The 21,185-nt window shown below is 39.7% G+C and overlaps 1 protein-coding gene across 9 annotated transcripts in view; it reads right to left on the bottom strand.

The window, feature by feature from the left end:
* Positions 1 to 21,185, bottom strand: part of LOC115246320 (serine/threonine-protein phosphatase 2B catalytic subunit 2-like) — a 130,513-nt gene that overhangs the window by 7,238 nt on the left and 102,090 nt on the right. For 4 of the 9 annotated variants that reach the window (XM_029825053.1, XM_029825046.1, XM_029825045.1 and 1 more), the window contains exons 6-10: positions 18,203 to 18,342; positions 15,273 to 15,444; positions 14,986 to 15,112; positions 14,614 to 14,694; positions 11,223 to 11,255 (exon numbers count right to left, since the gene is read on the bottom strand). In XM_029825053.1, coding sequence (XP_029680913.1) covers positions 11,223 to 11,255; positions 14,614 to 14,694; positions 14,986 to 15,112; positions 15,273 to 15,444; positions 18,203 to 18,342 — 553 coding nt within the window. Of the gene's footprint in view, positions 1 to 11,222; positions 11,256 to 13,216; positions 13,220 to 14,613; positions 14,695 to 14,985; positions 15,113 to 15,272; positions 15,445 to 18,202; positions 18,343 to 21,185 lie in introns of all 9 variants that reach the window. The other 5 variants (XM_029825051.1, XM_029825050.1, XM_029825048.1 and 2 more) reach the window with 2 other exon arrangements.

Raw genomic sequence — 21,185 nt, forward strand, 5'->3', positions numbered from 1 at the left:
GGACAAAGATTACCGAACGGAAAGAGATGCGAGAGGTCTCATCGAGATTACGAAATGGCATACGTCATGTCGCGCTAATAGATTAATTGAGATCAAGATTCCTGGAATAATCGCGCCGAACTATCGTCGCACATCGTTAAAGATCGTTATGCATCGCGGATCAATTAAACGACGCGCGCACACTTTCCATAATCAACCGAGATTACTGCTAAATTAGGTAGCGAGCCCGACGACCGATTTATCGGCAATTATTCGATGCACACACACAGATGCGTTTCAATCTCGCGTAATCCGAAATTTACGCGCGGGAGAGAGAGATTTCCCTTCGGTTATGAGATTCTACCTATGTATGTGCGATGGCACGAGAGACGTCGCGCGAAGTGAGTATCGAGTTTAAACCGTAATTTTCGCGTAAGAAGATTATTTTCACCGAGAAGAGAGTTTATTATACGGAATGTTATATCGGGGATATATATATATATATATATATATACAATTTGTGTGCATAAATCCGAGAGTGAAGCGCGAGGCAATCAACGGGGAGAAACGACTTGCGTCTTTACTCGTACCATAGGTATAGTGAGCGAGAGTGATTCGTTGAAAATGTCTGTTCCTATCGCGCGGAAGATCGATAAAGTCGAGCATGTCAAATATTAGTCGCTCAACCTTCGAACGAAGAGCGCAATTTCGCGGCTCGCCGAATCCCGCGGCGGCAGCGGATCCGAAATGCGACGGTAGTAATTTAGAGAAAATTACATATTCGCGACTATCGGGGATCTGCTTCGTCGCTGTCGCTCCTAACGTCTCGCTCGTAAAAAAAAAAAAAAAAAAGAAAAAGAAAAGAGAAGGAAAAAAATAACCGATGAAAAGAAAAAAGAGAGAAGAAATTTATCCACGACGGATAAATTCGCCGGAATTGTCGAAGGGCTTCGATCGAACTCCGCGTCCATCGATTCATCGAACACAGATCCTGAAACATTCGCTCTGCGCTTACAAACGAGAGGATGCGGCACATACAATGACGTCAACTACAAACTTGTACAAACAGATCAAGCCTTTTTGCTCTCTATACATTTATGTGTCAGCGCACGGTCACGCACACGTAACTTGTCGCAACGGCGTCAAGCGTCGCGCTCGAAATAGCGAGAATTTAAGAATCGTCACATGACACAGATATACATACATCCACATACACAAGTCCGTAATAGCGGTTAATATAATAATTATTATTATAATATTAAAATAATAATAATAATAATAATTCAGATATATACTTTTCAGAGAGAAAAGTGGAACAAATTTCGCGTTGAATAAAAATAAATGTACAAAGTAAATTAAAGTACCTCCGATATCACAAAGAGTGTGATATGAAATAACGGTGTTATCTCAGCGAGCAAGGTTATGCCAATTTTCGACAATTTTAATTACGTATCGTCGTGTCGTATAACATCGCCCATTTCGGAATATTCCCATGTACGAAGTTAATAACAATATTATCACAATTAATGTCACAAATATTATATTTTCTTTACTTTCGTTGTTGAACAATAATATAGATACGCGATATTATAAAGAGAATTTTCGCGCGTAGAAATAATATGCGATAAGATTTGCGTCGATTCTATAAACGGAAAATGCATCGCAATGATTCTCAATGTGTAATGATCACCTGTAACGCGATCCGATGTTATTTTCGATGGACCGAGTGCACGCCGTTGCGACAGTTGTCTACCGAGCTAACATTTATCAAAACGTAATCGAGCCTGGCACCGAGTTCTCAGCATGCGAAGACCCGTCGTACATTTACGAGATTATGAGATTTCTCATCATCTCCTGCGTTAATCTTAATGCAATACTCGTCTCTTACAAATGAAGATGTATCCATTAATTTTTTCGGGAGAGAAGAAACTGCAAAATTTAATCTCAGAATGTTGATCAAATATTATTGCAATTTTGAAGCTTTTATATATAATTTATATGCTACGCTTCATTGATATTAGAATAAAATAATGGCAATTGTTTCATATTTGTAAGTATTTCGATTTAATGACAATCATATTTTGATACTAAAAGTTTCTTTTTAAGAAAAGAGATGTAAAGAAATGTAAAAGTCGTTTTCTCTAAAAATCGTCCTCCATGCGATTCAGCCGACCTGATTCGATAGGACGCATCTTCCTTCCCATGAACCTGTGCTCAAAATATTATAGCGCAGGACTACTAGTGCTCTATCGGGTTTCCCAAAAGCAGTTTTAGAAGCCGCAACTACCCCCTTCGAACCGACTCGCAAAACAGGTATACTTGTCGCTTCTTGTTTTTCAATAGCTCTCTCTTAATATCGCGATACGAATAAAAGTTATCTCGCTATATCGCTAATCTCTCAGGTAATATTACCAGATAGACGGTCAAGTCGGCTCGAAGTATCGGACGATATTCCGAATACAGGTCGTATATATCGCTCACTTTGCAACGATGGGTCTTCGACATTGGTCTAGTCATAGGCGCCGCCGCGTAACAACCTCGAGTAACCCTCTCGTTTTTTTTCTTTTTTTTTTTTACGAAGAATGCGACGCCTATGTCTCGTTACGTGGACCGTTCATCGTGAATAGGATTATATACCTATACCCAATGGTGAACATTTAACCCTCGACTACTACGCCAAAGTCGAAAGAGAGAGATAAAAAGAATAAATATTTTATAAAATATCATTGTTTCATATTTGTAAGTATTTCGATTTAATGACAATCATATTTTGATATTAAAAGTTTATTTTTAAAAGAGATGTAAAGAAATGTAAAAGTCGTTTTCTCTAAAAATCGTCCTCCATGCGATTCAGCCGACCTGATTCGATAGGACGCATCTTCCTTCCCATGAACCTGTGCTCAAAATATTATAGCGCAGGACTACTAGTGCTCTATCGGGTTTCCCAAAAGCAGTTTTAGAAGCCGCAACTACCCCCTTCGAACCGACTCGCAAAACAGGTATACTTGTCGCTTCTTGTTTTTCAATAGCTCTCTCTTAATATCGCGATACGAATAAAAGTTATCTCGCTATATCGCTAATCTCTCAGGTAATATTACCAGATAGACGGTCAAGTCGGCTCGAAGTATCGGACGATATTCCGAATACAGGTCGTATATATCGCTCACTTTGCAACGATGGGTCTTCGACATTGGTCTAGTCATAGGCGCCGCCGCGTAACAACCTCGAGTAACCCTCTCGTTTTTTTTCTTTTTTTTTTTTACGAAGAATGCGACGCCTATGTCTCGTTACGTGGACCGTTCATCGTGAATAGGATTATATACCTATACCCAATGGTGAACATTTAACCCTCGACTACTACGCCAAAGTCGAAAGAGAGAGATAAAAAGAATAAATATTTTATAAAATATCACAAAGTACTTTCAATTTATTTCTGATTTTAGTTAAATACAAATTTTGTTCAATTCATGATGTTTATGTTTTTTGTTCTGACGAAAGAGATAGAATCTCGCTCAACTCGTCCAAATATAAACATAGCGGTCAAGGGTCAACAACGACCGAGCAGCGCGACTAATCGGCGGGAACCATTGGGTGCTAGACATATTTCTATTTGTATATTCTGAGTTCGAATCGTGGAAGACTTGAGCCGGGGAACTGAACGCCGTTGCGCTGATCAACTCGTAACCGAACTCGCTGATCCTGCGAAATCCAACCCCTCGAACTTCTCGATCTTGCACCTCTCCCTCCTACGAGAGAGGAAGAGGAAACTGTAGCCGTTAACGAGGTTTATCGCCCGTTAATGCGGATCGATGTTAATTCTCTCTTCGTGGGCTTGCGGAGAATTATCTCGCGTCTTGTAATTACGGGGTCTCGTTACGAGAAGATCGAACGGAAAGTTCACTTTCATATTAAAGTATCACGGATGGAGAAGGGAAGAAAGACAGGGGAGAGGGGCAGGGGGAACGGCGTTGAGTTCCCGCGGATCCGTCATTCACGGCCGAGAAATAGATAGATAGATAGAGCAGAGATATAGTAGTGTATGTAGGTCTTACTCGCACTTTCAACAGAAAATAACTCACCGTACGCGATGGTAGGTGGGGTCGGACCGGACCGTTGGATTACCATCGGGTTACCATGGCGGCCATGGTGCGCCCATGGTTGGTTTACCGATGGTTGAGCGTAGTGGACGTAAGTAAAAGGACAGAAGTAACCAACAATGTGAGAGCAGCGTCAAATGCGGCCGAAGAGAAGAGATAGAGAGTGGCGATTTTGGTCGGTTCGTTTCGGACGCAGCCCGTACGGGAAGACGTATTGTTTTTTTTTTGTTTTTTTTTTTTTTTTGCAGTTTGCGGATGGTTGTTTGGTGTCGGTAGTGGTAGTGGTTGGTGGTGATGGTAGTAGTGGTAGTTGGTGATGTGATAGTGGTGGCGAAGAGATGGTTGTAGAATATGGCGCAAAGGAAACAACACATAGAACAGACAAGAAAAGACAAGTGTGCACAGCGTAAGTGGCATTCAATCAAGCAATGTGCGTTAAACGATCTCGTTATATATTGTCTTTTATCCTCGGTTATCGGTTGTATGATTCTTCCAGTGGCGATTTAAGACAAAAAGAAAAGAGCGAGAGAGAGACTTCTTTGAAAACTATCAGTTATCAAACATAGAGATATGTTAATAAAATACTTAATACTCTTCAAGATTTTTTTTTAATTTTAAATGTTTATCACAAATTTCCTTAAAAAATCTCTCTCTTTCTCTTTCTTTGACTTAACTCGCTACTGGAGTCTCGAAAAATCGGCAAAGTTGCTTATTATACATCATAAGAATGTTTATGAATGCACTGCCAGTGAATTTATACGCGTGAATTTGCCGCTATTTATTATGAAAAAAAGAGAACGACGGTATTTTTTTTTCGTAAAAATAATACTCTTGCTCCCGACGCTGCTCGCGTAATGATGAAACAAGTTTCCGGAAATCACGGACTGGACTGTCATATGGAATGAACTCATATTTTGAACCCCGGCGAGAAAGTTCCCTGGGGAAACGCACTTACATTATAACCATCATGACTATGACGAACGTGGAAAATGTTTCGCATTAAAATTCATCATAATAAAGCGGAACCCCGCTAGGAATATTTAGTATTTTACAAAACAGACTTGAATTAATAAAATATGCAAAAATCTTTGCGCGAGAGCAACTTTGCCGATATTTTGACATTCCCGTAAACGAGTACAAACTCTCGCGATTTCGCCGAGGGCATGAGTATACTGTAAATATAAAGAAAATAGGTTGATTAGTGTGTGAGAAAGATGATTTCGGCCTGCGTCGAAACTGCCAAACTTAGACGAGCGTACAACTGTTTGATTTGTTTGAAATAAAAAATTTTTCATAATGCACTTTAATAATTAGCATAAAAATTAAAAAAATATTAACTCATTCATGTAGAAAAATATTTAAAGATATTTAACAAAAAAATGATTTCAGACAGCATGTTTTCCTAAAATATTCTCAAAACAATTTTAAAATTACTGGAATGTAGTATTTAAATCTCGCTTAACGTACGATCGCCTTCGGCAAAGTTCGACCATGTCAAAGATTACTTCGTCTCTAATCGAAAGTCCGGCTGTAAACATTTAACGGATAAATGGCAGATTTTACTTTAAATTCCATTCTCCACGAGATAGAAGCTGAAAACGATTATTCATTTGCCCGCTGAAATTCTGATGGCGAAAAATATCGAGATAGAACGAAAGTAATCTCGACATAATGCAGCAGTTACAATCGTACGTGAGATTATTATTGTGCGTAGCACAAATAATTCCGCTATAGAAGTTTCCTGGAGCACGATACTGTTTAAAAGAAAAACAAGTCGATTAATAAATTTTCGCAGGATCGCTCGAGGATGCAGCCAACTGGAGTCGTCCCCATCGAGCATTATATTCCTTATCACACTTTATTGTCAACATAAATTGGCGAGCGCGACCCTCTCGCGATCTGCGATCCAGATATTAGATACTAATTCGCTCGGTTAATCCTAGGAGACTAAATATACACTAGCATGCGCAAAAGAAAACTGGTAATTAAAAATATAACGTTCGGCGACTGGCTGGAAACCGAGTTAAGTAAAGGATACACGTACTCAACATAACTCAAAAAGATAACTTAAACGTATAAAGACGGTAACAAACGAGCAGACTCAGGGGCAAAAGAAAAAGAGAGAAAAACAGAAAGACAGAAAGAGAGAGGAAGAAAGAAAGAGAAAAAGAGAGAAAGATCAGACTGACAGTGAGATGGGTGTGTATAGAGAGTGAGAGAAAGAGAGAGAAAGCTAGAGAAGATAATCACGTAGCAGGAGAGAGAGAGAGAGAGAGAAAGAAAGAGAGAGAGAGAGAGAGAAAATTAATGCCCGACATCGAATGTCGGCCAACGGAGTGACTTTTTCGTGGAGTGGAAAAGTATGTCCAACAACTTTCGCGCAACCGGTGCGTCGAGCATCGGCGTAAACGTGCAACGTGTCTCGCGAAATTTTTCTCGAGATCTCAGTGTTCGTGTCGAGAGTGAGAAAGGTCTCAGGTGGCGAGGGAAGGACAAGAAAAGCGGACAAAGATGACGGCGGCGACGACAACGACGACAACGATGACATCGAACAGACGCGACTGTCGCGGGACAAAGATAGGTCGGGTGAAAATATCGCGGTTGAATAGTTTGCTTATTAAAGACCTCGATGGAGTGCAAAAATAAAATAACACGGAAAATAACCCTTTCTCGTTTTGATCAAAACGCGCGATAATGCGGCAACGGGAACCATTTCGCACTGGCTAATTACAGGGGAAACATTCGAAAGCTTTTGATTGAGAAATAATTCTCAAGATGAAGAAGAAGAATCTTCATGACCTCTTCATCGTCGAGGATAATATCGGTTCATGATGAACCGCCGTGCGAATTTTTTCCATCATTATTCACGAAAAAAAAAAAAGAAAAAAATTGATTTTAACTTCAAATCGTTCGGAAAACCATGATGCGTGAAAATAAAATAAAATCGAAGCAAAAATAAAATTTGTTAACAAGAAAATTATTTATTGAAGTGGCGAATTCACATAAGAACTGTTATTTCAATCTTGAGGATTAATTCAATGAATCTCAGCGCGACGAGCGTGAATTTATTATCGCGAAAATTTTTATCGATCGTAGGAGGAGTTCCGGAAACAAGGTGAAAAATAGCAGAATTTCACGTCGCGGGACTCGAGGAAAATGGAAAATAGCGAACGACGTCGCGCAGCTGGTTCACCTGAGAAGATGAAAAATGGCCTCGCGTGGAGACTTCTTTTTTTACAGACAGAATCCGTTATAGTGCGACGTCGTTTCTACCTTTCTTCGCCTCGGAGAGGAAACACACGGAAGTTTCTCAAAAATATATTTAACATCGAAGAGATGTAACAGATACTTCGACAATGGAAAGTATCTGCGGAAATCGTTGCCTGTATTGTGTAAACTGTTACCTGAAAATCCAAGCGACAAGCGATGCCAAATTGCTCGTTGTGCTGCATGCACTTTTCGAATAGTAGCTTTATCTTATTCGAGAAAACCAGATTGGCCTTCCTTATTCGATTCTTATGCGACTCGAGAAAGATAAACGCGTTTGCGACGAGACGTAGCAATCATTGCGAAAATCCTCTCTTGATAAATCTTGAGAGCAAAATTTGCAACGAGAAAGCACACATTGCACAGAGAAGATTCATGATTTACAAAGCCATTATCCGGCTTCCTCCGAATTATTATATTCGACCTATTAATTACAATCTCGAGGGTTGAGAGCCGCGAACGTGAGACCTATTCTCCCGATCAATCGTTGCACTTCGGTCGTAGCGATCGCGCTCATCCTATCTTGGGAGAGGCTTTACGTGTGCATCTCGGAATGCAGCCAGCGGTGCGGCAGGAATGAACGATTGACTCGGGGTAGGTGTATAGGACGAGCGGATAAGATGCCGATGGAACCGCGTTCGAAAGGGGGGCCCCGGTTGGTTGATCGATGCTTGGTGGCCTTCCCTCGTTATCTCACAGAACTCCGGTGCGTTCTATCGATCGGGTATACCTTCCCGGGCCGTACCGGAGCCTCCTCCGTAGCGACCGAAAGCCTCTTTCGCTCCGGATTTTCGCGGAGAAGAGAAAGAGAGAATCCGGGAGGAGGATGGATGACACGCTATAACGACGACGAGGATTCGAGTCCTGGAGCTGACCGGAAATTGTCAAGAGAGAATCTTGTCGATCGCCCGTTAGTTAATTAAATAAGATTATCGACAGTGATGGGGGCAACCCGGGCAACCGAATTAAAGCGCATCGATTTTTTCGTTGATCGGTTGAGAAGTTAAGGAGCTTAGCAAAAAGCTCTTGAACAAGCGTCAATGACAGACAGTTGTCGGGCTTCAATATCCGCCGATAATATAGCTTCTAGACATTTTTTTTTATGTTCTATCGCGTTTAAGCGTCCAGAGATATGTATACATAATAAGAGTAGACACGCATTATATAATATTTTTATATTAAACGTTCTTTTTTAATAATAATCTTTTTCATTGTCATTTATTAGAAATATTTATCGAGTATGTATATTTTATTCTCTTCCAAAGAAGTAGCAAATAAAAAAAAGTACTGTAATTTTGTAACTTTATAAAAACGCAACCGCTCGAAAATGACAAATAAACTTGAATTTTTTTAACTTTTTGGGGATATTACTCTATCCAGAGAAACGCGATTGAATTTTAATAGAGACAAACTTTAGCAATGCTCGTATTGTTTCCCGTATTGGAAGTAGGTGTGTCCTATGCATATATGCTAGAAATTCGAAATACATTTCAAGACAAACGGACGGCCGGTGAATATTATGTTCCTCGAACTGTTCAAAGATACAGACGAACCGAGATTGCCCGGCGACCTCAGTCGAGCGGAGAGGATGTCTCCCGTGGATGTATTGGTCCGGGGAGGTCCGAGCGCGGCTGGTCGTGCTCGTAAAACCGGAAGCGTTGTTAGTGGAGCGTCCAGTGTTCGCTCGCTGGACGTTGTTAAGAGAATGGGCAAGCGGCATACGTATGCCCGCATAACATATGCGCGCGCGCACACGCATACACACACAGACACACACACACACATACGTACGCATATAGAAGAGAGCGAGATATCTAACGTTGCATCGTAAAGCGTGCTAAATAAACTGAACTCAAACGAGCGAAACTCAAACGAGAGGTGGAGACACGACGGCTGTTTAGGTATTATCAAGGGGAGGGAAGGATAGGAGGAGAAAAAGAGATAAAGAGAGAGGAGATTTTAAAGTCGTAAAACTGTGTTGCGAATGCTATAACGAATGCAATGCGGAAATTCGTCGGCTGAATCCTAGAATGAGCGAAAGAGAAAGAGAAAGAAAGAAAGAGAGAGAGAGAGAGAGAGAAAGAGAGAAAGAGAGAGCAGAGGAAAAGATAGGGAGGAGGAAACCAAGAGGGTTGAAGAGTGGCAGAGATACAGGAGAGAAAGAGAATGAATGGTCAAATGGGATGTATATATATTCACCGAACTTTCCCCGATTAATCCGCCGAGCTTTATGAAACTCTTCCCGAGACGAGCATAAATTCACGTGGAGGAGATCCGATGTTATTGTAGACGACGGAATCCTCTCTGAATCGCGTAGAGGAACGATCGTATTTCCCGTCGCTCGCATTTGCGTGACATTATTTTGGATTCGAGAGCACGCTTAGATGCTCCGAGAAGAAAGTGTCCGCGAAATCTGAAGGGAGAGAGAGATTCATCGAGAGCCTCGAGCGATCCCCTCTTACTTACTTTACGAAAACATCCTCTCTATTCGACTCATCAATTATCTCCGATATATTTCGCGTCGGCGATATAATAAATTCATACCGTTTCGAAAGGCGGTCTCAAATTAGGAGAGAGGACAGATTCGTCGCATAATTTATATACCTGCTATACCGTTGAACGCATTTGTTCCATCGTCGACGAGAAGCGCATGAAGCAGGCAAGGAAGGCATTTATAACGAGATAACAAAATGTAGATAAAAATAAAAAATAAAAAGAGAAAGGAGGGTGAGATCAACGGTGATGATTAATTCAGCGTGTAAGTAGACAACAGGGATGTGGTGTGTGATACGAAGGCGGCGATATGTAACACAATAGAAATCAGTGTAAAACGGAGAAGGAAATGGAAGGCAAGTGAGAACGGCGCGTTCTCTGACAATTAATAGACGATTGTAATGTTAGCTCAATCCAAAGTCCGAGAACGGTTATACAGAGCACGTTTAAAGGAAATAGAAGATGATGACGAAGATAGAAATATGTAAGTATATAGATACAGATAGAGATATACAATATATATATATGTATATATACAAGAACGAAGAGAGAAATCAACTCAACAAACGAGAAAATAATATCTCGCGTGGAACATTCGTGTCGACGTTGTTCTACTGGTAATATCATTCGCGCACGCGTGAGCTTCGAATTTCAGCCCCCATTGGGGAATATCTAGTCGAACTAAAAGCATTTCCCCCATACGTTTCTAATAAAAGAAAAAAAAAAGTTATAATAGAGTTTTTTGAAACGAGTGATCGAAATGATTGTGCCATTAGATGACAATATTACTTCTTATATTTATAACAATATCAATCATATTACATATATCAATTCCATAGAGTAAAGCTTAATGCACGTTAAAGGATAAGAAATATCAAAATTGATTGCGCAATATTAATTATCATTATTATGCCAACGAAAAAAATTATACAGCGAGAAATTACACGGCACTCCTTTACGTTATTATTACGCCATTATAACAAAATTGTGCATTAAGAAATTGCAACATTTTTCTACGTTCCTCTACGTCGTTAAAAAAAAAAAAAAAATTGCACGTGTATATAAAAACCATGTTTATGGAATAAGAATATACTCGCGTCCCCAGCAGAACAACATGTCACGAAGCGCATCCGCGCGATGACAAAAACAGAAAGAGACAAAAACAAAAACGAAACCGAAACGCAAGAGAGAACACTGGCGTAGAAAAAAAAAACATTACGAAGAGAGTTAAGAGATATATTATATCACAAATATATCGCAATAAAAGAATAAAAAAAAAAAAAAAAGAAAAAAAACATCTCTCGTTTGGGTTACTCTTGGCACGCACGAAAAGAAGAAAAAAATCTTGGCTCTTCAAGTAAGTCGTCGGCTCTCACGGGGACTTACCATTCTTTTTTTGGACAACGACTTTGGCTGCGACTTTACGGGGGTTGCCGAACGATCGGAGTTTTGAGTGGTAGTAGTAGAAGTAGTAGTAGAAGTAGTAGAGGTAGTAGTAGCATAGTGTCGTGCCGAGATAGGAGGAGTCCAAGGCCAGTGTGATTGATACAAATATAATAGAGAAGGAGTACGATAAAAGACAGTCAGTGCAACTTTGGGGGTTGGGGCAAGGGGAGGGGGGGCAAGAGGGTTGATGGGGGCAGAGGGCGAGGGCCTGTGTGGGCGGCGCGTATATGTCTCGCAATAATTAAAGAAGGCGAAACCAGGGTGGTGAGGGAGAGGAAAAAGGGGACCAAGGAACCGAGAGTATCTTATTGATCGAAATACCGGGACGATTCTCTGCTTGAAATCTTTTTTTTTTTTTTTTTATTTTTTTCCCCCAATCAAAGCGACCTAGCCGCAATGAGAGAGATATTCTCGAACGAATTCTTTTCGGTGTGGTGCGAAAAGGGGGGAAAGAGGGGCTGCTTGACTTTCTTTCGGTGATTGGACCCGATCCGATGGATGGATGCTGTTACAATCCGCGGTCGTCCGTTCGATTGACACAAAGGTGTATCGATCCGACCTTTCGACGTGCCACAAACTGCGCGAACGAATTAGTTTGCGTCTCTTTTTCGGAATATACGCGGCAATTATAAAATTAATCGGCGATGCCTATTAATTTAACATCCCGACGCATTTTCGATATTTTAAAAAATAAATCGTAAATTTCGAGTGCATGTGCCAATGCGTTTGATTTATTCAAAACATAGGTCGCAACGAGAAAATAAAAATTTCGCCATCATCACAAAAGTTGCAAAGCTCCATCCATCAGTTCCTGGGATTGGTCTTGATCTTTTTATGGCTTTCCGTAGAAAGGGAGAGAATTATACATACACATGTGACATGTACAAAAATGAAAGTAAGAAAATAGGCCAGTAGGGGCGGGATGTGACATGTGAGAGAAATTGAAACTGACAATAGAATTCGGACAGTGGTAAAGTCGATCTCGGAGCAAATGAGGTAATGAATGAAATCGATCTAGATATATTCTCTCGAGAGTGACATCGAGAAATAATTAAGACGGGACTGAATAACGATCTGACCTAATTTTACCCGCTGCGATGCATGCGTGAATTAAAAATGCGTAATGCGCAAGATGGCAAATGAGATATCTTCTCACGATTTAGTTTCGGATATTATACCGATTTGAAAAGTATATTCAAACTTTCTTAAAGCTTGAAAAATAGTCATACGTGCTTTAAGAAACAAGCAAGGGATCGTGCCATTTCAAATGCCATCTTGAACCAAACTTATGGAAAGAGGATGAAGATGCTATGTAACGGATGCAGAAAATCAAAGGCTACCGTGGGTGAAGATGTAAAAATTCAGGCTATGTGCCGTCGAGACACGTCGAATATGTATTACACACATATATATACGTATAATCGGGAAGTAAAAATAAAAATGCCAAAAAGAGAAGAAGAGATACGGAGAGAGAAAGAGAGAAAGAGATGTAAGAGAAAAAACGAGAGAGAGAAAGAGAAAGAACCTCGTACCTCGAGAAATCGTAAATATCATGAAACAGATGGTTGAAGATAAAAAAAAGCATATATATATATATATATATATATAATTATAGTATATATACTGTGTGTATATATATGTATATATTCACACATACATATATATATGTAGAGATCATAAAGAAACGAAATAAAAAGAAGAAAAAAAGACAAAAACAGACGGGAATGGTTTTTCTTCTGAGAAGAAAGTATGACGTCGCGGCCAAAGAGAAAGATCAAAATAAAGAACAAAAGAGAAAAACAGAGAAACAGAAAGAGATAGATAGACGAGAAATTCGACATCGAGAGAAACTACTATGAAATAGCTAAAAATTAATGATATCAATGAAGCTCTTAATCGTGTGACGTCTAAAAGAATCGAGCGGCGTTTCTTACCATCTGTCCGTGCAGCGAGTGAAAATGCAAACAGAAAAAGAATTCAAGATTTGTATCTGGAAGTTCTAAGAAGTGAGATCGTGGTGGGGGGGAAATGATAGAGATATCTTAACAGATCGACTACTCTTCTTCGGCGCGATGTATGTATATATTTGGGAAATCGTGCGTCTCTCGGGACGCCAATTTTTTTTCTTTTCAATTTCCGCTCAAAGAGGTGAAATTTTTAAAAAAGGTGCGCGAGCATTAGCAGAATCGTGTGTAAATCGTAGGGATGTACGAAAATACTCAGTGTAGAATGTACGTAGAATACGCAGGTGCTGTCGCATCGAGATCGATTGCGAAATAGAGATTGACCGGGCGGCAGATCGATCGTGCGCGCGAGATTCTGCGCGCGGCGAATGTAAAATTCGCATGTGGAGTCTCGTGTCGCTCCCTCAAAAACGAGGTCGTATCAAATGATTAAATGAAAAAAATTAAAGGCGTTCATTCTGGATTCCTGCACAATTTATATCGACGCGTAGGAAATGACAGCCGCGTAGGAAATGACAGCCGCGCGGGCGCGGTTTTTCGCAAAATTCGCCGGTATCCACCAATCCGGACGCGCGTGCACGATCGATCTTTCTTTCCTTTCAGAGAGGAGAATGCGACGATTCACGCGGAACAGGATGTCATGATTCATTTTTCATCGTTAGACCGTCTCCGAGTCTTTTCTATCGGCTCGCGGCGGGACATGAAGGATGAATCCGCGCATTCTCCCCGGGTGCACGAAAGTGACGTGGCCTCTCTTAGATCGTGTCGGAGCTCGTAAAAGATTCCAGATATTAGCGGAATCTCGGCCCGTCTTATCGCGTTCGCCCGTCCCGGACTCGTCCTCGATGTGACGGATAAGATTGAAATGTGTCTCGCGTCTCTCACCGTTATTAGAGAGCGCATCCCGAGCAAAATAAATTTACCCAAGTTGAGATTTAATCGAGGAGTCTTTTAGATTGAACGCTACGGCAATAATTATTTTCCTTTTCCACGATTGTTTTCTTCTAATTGCGTAATCGCGAGACTTGAAATAGAATGTGTCTCTAATTTCCTCAAGACGGCCGAGATGAGATCGTAAAGTATTTCTTTTTTTTTTTTTTTTTCGCGCATTTAACGCGCCATTGTGTGATTACGCGATTGTGTGATTCTCACTTCATGTCTTTCTACAGGATTTTTATTAGACAAATAAATCTCTCAGAACCAGACACGTTAAGGGTAGCATCGAAATAACAGGGTACAAAAAGACAAGTCTCTGATCACGATATAAGAGCGACCAGTCCGAGTGCCGATTTTACTCGTAATATCTGCAAAATAATAGTGTATACGGATTAAAATGGAGAGAATGAGGGCTAGATAATGGACATTACCTTCCTCGAGCGCATCATCGCCGTCGCTCATCAGCTCGTCGTCCGAGCAGATGTTCAGCACGTTCACTAACATTTCTGTGACTGCAAGGACAAAGCGAAAAATCGCCTGTTAAATTCTGAACAAAGTATTTCTCAATAAACACAATTTTTTATTATATAGCCAATACTCCATTTATATCTCGAAATATATCAAAATTAATTTTATCTCCAGCGTCTAAATTATTAATAATAATTTTTCTTATACACAACTTATTTTTACGATATCCTCTGATCGCATTACGGAAAAAAAAGATATAGATTCTATTCGGGAATATATAAATCTTTTTGAAAAGAAGCACAGAGATTACATAGATTACGACTAGCACAACTTACCTTTCTCGCCGACAAACGGCAAGGACCATGTGAAAACATCCATGAAATTGGGTAGCCAGTACGGGTGTGGCGAACAATTGAATTGCCTAATATTCATCACGTTGTTCTCGTACTTTAACACCGCCGCCTGCGGGCATAACAAGCATCGAATTTTTACGATTGCGGACCAATGTCGTCCCCACCCATTGGTCACATAAACGGACAATGCTCCGCATTTATGCGACCGTTAAATTAATATCGATCGCGACAGCGGTGCAGTTTCACGCAGACGCAAAACCGACTTTTACCTTGTTGTTGTACACATCGAGATAGTTGGGCGCGCTGAAGATGGTGATGAGCGATGGGAAGCCCGTCGTCTGAGATTTTCGGTACATACGATATCCGGCGTCTTGAGCCTCGTGCGCCCTTATGATGCTGAGCAAATTGTTGTTCTGCAGAAAGTCGCAACACGCCGCGTAACTGCAAGCAGATATTATCGATTGACCGTTTAAAATTGGGAAGCTTGATTGTCAATAATTAAACAAAATTTTTCGAGTATTATATATACGATATATATTATATATACGACACATAATAATTTGGCTGTGTTAATGTATCTATATAGCATGTATTTTGTATTTTAATAAATAATATAAAAAATGCTATATAATGTGTAAAGACCTGGCTTAAAAAAATTTAATCAAGTAGAATACCATTCTTTTTAGACAAATTAATTATACAACAAAATTCATATAAAATAAATATGTTTCGTAAACATTCGCACGAGACAGATTATGAAAATGAATGAATATTTATTTCAGGAAATCGTGTACCATAAAATCGTGACCTAAATTATGTCGTAATGCTCTCTTGGCACTTACATCAAAAACAATTACTCGACTGCCAAATAATCAATCTTAGCTCGCCGAGAATATACAACAACTAATGCAACACTTCGTTAATGTAATACTAAAGATTTAGATTTTATTATTAATTTATTTTCCGAAAACATTTAAGTTTCGCCTTCAAATTGCTAAATTTGCCATTAATATAAGTTTGTTATTAATATAAGTGTTCGAGTCTTTCATAGGGTGAGCAGCTTTTGATCCCCGTCGCTGTCAACCGAACATTGGATGACGGATCACATGATCATACGTATTCACATAAACAAATTGAAATCTAGAAGACGTCAACAGGACGACCCTTTTCGCACCGCCACAACTGACCTGGCCAAGCATCGTGAGAAATGTTTGCCCTGCGTCACGGCAGGATCGTTAGTAGCCATTAAGACCCGTTCGCAGCACCGACAAAGATTAATGACAAGATGAAATCTCTCGAAAACCGCACACGGCCAGTATCGATCCCCGGGTCGACGAATCCCGACTTCGATACCCACGCACGTTTCGGTGTGCACGACGATAAAATATAATTTATTTAACGCGGGGAGACGTTATTGCGGCGCGCAAAATGTGTTTGGTTCGATTCATAAAAAAAAAAAAAAAATCACTATGGATCGTTAGGGAACGAACTCCTTCACGAGTCGATGGATACAAGTTCGGACGCAAGTAGCGCGAGTCAGGATATAATCGGACGACCGGCGGGTGATTACGGCTAGACTACTTGCATACTGCTCGAGACACGGGGTGTGATTTATGTTCGCGTGAAACTTAATGCACGTACCTATCCTTGGCCGAAACACGATAATGCGAGAATCGAAAATGAGAAATTAACCGACCCGCGTAGGTAAAGGCAAGGTAACATGCCTTACCTACAACATCTTCATAACGGCCGTTATTATCTTATCGGAATCGCGATCATCTGCGCCGACGTGTATATTAATCAACAGCTCCTCTCTTGATTATTAAAATTACTTTTCTTTTAAAACTCCTACAATGCCATATCTGCTGAATAAATATCCAAGTATAGTGTAATCCTTCGCGTAACATTAATTGCGACAAATAATATAAAAATAAAAATAATATTAATAGTATCATAAAAACATTTAATGTCGATCTCCATTGTCGGGAAAGTCGTGCCTCGAAGGATTAAAATACTGAAATTCAATTTATTACTCTGCCTCACGGACAGTATATAGTATACATAAGCAGGTAGGAAACGTTACGGACGAGCAGGCGAGACGGTTGACACTTAACGAATCTCAGTGCTCATTAGCACGGCAAGTTCGTACAATTAGCGGATCCGCGAGAGAAGCTGTAGTGTGTCTGTGGTTTGCTGACGCTGTCGTATTACGCGACCGTTATTAATCCTCGCGCAGGACAAACCGCGGACGTGTCCACGGACACTGACGTAGGGCGATCCGGCGAGGGAGCGGGCGTGACGTATGTAGGAAGATCTCAGAACTCGAAAGAGAAAGAGAGAGAGAAAGCCAAAGTTACCTCGTTTCACGCTATGTGATCACGTGTGGGCTGTGCCCAACGTGCTTCCGGTTGCCGCTGTTCGCTCGAGACAAATGGCGAGATAATTACCTCGTTGGAGGAGAAAAAGAGAAAGAGAGTAACGGACAGCTGGAAGGGAAAAACGAAAAAATCGAGGCCGACGACAACCGCGAGATATATCGCGTAAGCATATCGTATTTCCAGGGCGAGAAGCAAAAGAAAATCTGGCTATCGCGCTTGAGTAGCGAGAGATTTCGTTTTTCTCTTTTTCTCTCTCCACTAATACGGCCTTTATTGTTACATTAACGCTACGTGATAAACCGACACTGTTATCGATGTGTCTTTATCGATAACTATACATATATAAATGCCACTGATGAAAAGTATCGTAAATGAATTTTTTAGATTGCAATCGCTTTCTAATATTTTCTGTCAGAAAGTGTTTGATTTTTAAAACAAATATTATAATTCACATAATTTTGTATATTTTGCTACATGTATATTTTTTGTATGATTGATAAATAAAAAAGCTTTTGAGAAAAAAATTTATGCAGATAATTTCTTTTTGAATTTCTTTCGCTCAATTTTGCATCGATTTTGCCTTTTACAGATATGTCTTGGGATATTCATAGTTGAATTATAAAAGATAAAGATAATTTTAAAAATACTAAAAGAAAGAAATAGACAATAAAATAAAAAAATATTCTTTGATTAATTTTACTAAATACATTAACAAATTTTAAAAAAACTTAAACACTGTTCATCGGAAAAACGATCCTACACCAGAGTTTGTATTACGAAGGAAACATATTGAAGGAAAACTTGGCGGCTACATCACTCACCTGTAAAAGTATGAACAACCCCTGACGCTATTGTGGGAGAAATGCTCCGCGTTCTTCTCGTTGCCAAAGTCCTCGAGCGGATCGGACCAGAGAAGATCGCACATGGGCCCGAACGCCGGCGGCTCTTTGAACCTGTCCAACTGAAACAGCAAGTCAACATCGATTGAATTAGCCCAAGGAATTAACTGACAGTGCAATGGATTGTTCGAGCGGTCGCGCGCAAATACAGCGTAATTTTCGGCGTAATTGTTCGAGCCATTGTATGACTTTAGCGAATTCGCAGTGGTCTGGTCTGTTGAATTAAGCTTTGGCCGATCCTCTATTCGGTGGCTTAATCAGTTACGTTACACGTGAAATTTATGCGGCTTTAATCGGCCTGACTCTCTTTCGACTAATAGCGACGACTTTATTCATCGATCGTCTCCCGAACTTTCAATATCAAAATCACAATAGAATCGTACTGTCACGTTTGACGCGCTCGATTTCTCCATATTTAAGAGATATATCTCAATATGTCAAAACTTAAAATTAAATTGTAATTCGACAGAGATCTGACAGTGTCGACATGTGTACTGTCAAACAGCGATAGAGTCTCGAGGGCGGCAATTCTGGTGCGAGCTTACATATTATGACAACGCCACGAGGTGCGCGTAAGCCGGATCGTCTGGCAGATTGCATTAATCAGGTCACGACGCCTGACAATGTGCTCACCGCGGATTTCTAAATGCCTGTTAGCTCTCATTAATCGGTCGCTAAGCTTTGAAATTCAATATTTGACGTTGAATGAAGAGAGTGACGTATTATTTTTCTAATATATAAAATTTTATATTTAATATGCGTAAAACAGTTTATATATAAACATTCTATATAATCCATATACTTTGTTACCATCTTAGTTACCGTGTTCGCAAAACGATTATTTAAGCGAGAGACAAGAACTAGGCAGACAGAGAGTTACACTCCCGAGTCATGAAGCACTCACAAACACGGTAAGGATTTATTCTCGGCCCCTCTCTCGAGTCGAGCCACTCCCCTCAAATCGATGTAAAGGCTTGCAAAACTTAGACGGCAAAGTTTCGCCGTCTCTACCGGCGAACGAGTTTCCGAGCGGAGTGGATATCAAAGTCGGGGGATGATCACGCAAAGACAGACGCCGCAACGAGAGCCCTCAAATATTTGTTCCGTTGATCTAATCTCAGCGAGAAAAGTACGCCGCGCGGACTCTCATACCTACCCGTCTCTCTCGGTTACCTTCGGGAGTCGTGTTTAATGACTTTCATGAATATGAATGATTCTAAAGGAGAGGGAAGATATTTCGCGTAACGAAACGTCTCGTTATAGCAAACATTCCGCTCGTCCCTTCAAAGTGCAATCAACGCTGATAAAATATTGAGAACGAAAATTGAGAGTTTGCTTACATTATTTTGTGTACGCTTCATTTCTTTTCGTTGCAACAACATTAGATTTTTGTAAAAATTTTATATAAAAAGCGTGTGTATAATATTAATCTGTATCTCTCTTTTAAAATGTACATACAAAAAAATAAAATATTAATTTTTATTTTTTAGATTTTTCATAAAACGGTATCGATTCTCAATTTGATTTCGCAATATGTGTAAATCGTTTGCGATTCGATACACCGTGAAAAACTCTTTCGTTAGATTTTATTAAAATGTTTTCAAATTTCCACATGTAATACCTGCGTGAGATAATACCGGACAATCGTGCAATAGGCATGAAAATAATCCCGAACGCAAGAATTAAAGCCGATTCTAGGCACACACACATACACACACATACAATGAATTTATTCGTCAAATATTTGACCGAAATATATAACATATGGTATCGATGCACAATGAATCCTATAAATGGAGCATAGCGGTCATCACAGAATATTATTTGATATGTTATCTTAAGCTTGAATCGTAATAAAAATAAAACTAGTGTTCGATCTCAGATCCGATCATGTCATAAACAAGTATAATAGAGGGGTATATTAAAAGACAAAAAAAATTAATTTACAGACGAACAGACAAAGAATGTTTATATCATACTTATATAAATGTAATCGATAAATTATCAAAACTTTGAATTTCATGCCGTCTTATTTGTAAACACCCCTCTGTATTCATTTACTTTGTGTATCGTGCGATGGAGAGACTTGACATTCTGTCTCGAACGTTCGTTGTATATAATATTTATCTTCTGTACATGTGTGACTCATTCTTGTTCGATCTATTCGTATTATCAATTGCTTTTTTAATATAGTATATTTTATTGGACAGTCTGTCTCAAAGATTCGTTATAACATTTATCTTCTCATAACATGTGTGGCTCACACTAAGTCTATCGCTACTTTATGTTAATATAATTTGATTACAATAAAATTTGCGCACAAATTACCATGCTGGTAATTACCTTCCCTCACCTTTGTATAATACATTCGTAAGAGCCTTTATTGTTTCATTTTAATTTCAAGTATAATAGATATAAAAGATTAAAATTTTGATTTTTTTTCTATTTCTCTATTTTATATATTAATTATAACAACACTCTCCCCTACAACATATCTAAATGGCGATTAAATCGGCGAGGTAAGACCTTTTATGCATATTTACTTTAATTATATCGCCATAGAGTAACTTGTAAATTATTTTGCATAATGTATATCTTCTGAAAAAAAAAAACTAACTAAAAATTTAATCTTTTTTGTTTATTCTGACCCAGATGTCTGAATTCCCGCGATATTATCGACGTATCTGATAACACGTCGGATTCCACCTTCCGCGATTACTTGAACTCAAGTTTGTTGCACGTGATCTTGATGTGAGTGACATGTAACGGGTAGCGTAATTACGTTGAATGGGTCGCATTAGTTCGCGACCTGCTTCCGCGTGAACGCATACAGACACGGTGTATCGGGCGTTTATTATGATATAATGAGCATTTGGTTCGCGATAATGACAGCAGCTGTATTAAG

Source organism: Formica exsecta, unplaced genomic scaffold (assembly GCF_003651465.1).
Source record: "Formica exsecta isolate Colony F162 unplaced genomic scaffold, ASM365146v1 scaffold1473, whole genome shotgun sequence".
NCBI lineage: Eukaryota > Metazoa > Arthropoda > Insecta > Hymenoptera > Formicidae > Formica > Formica exsecta.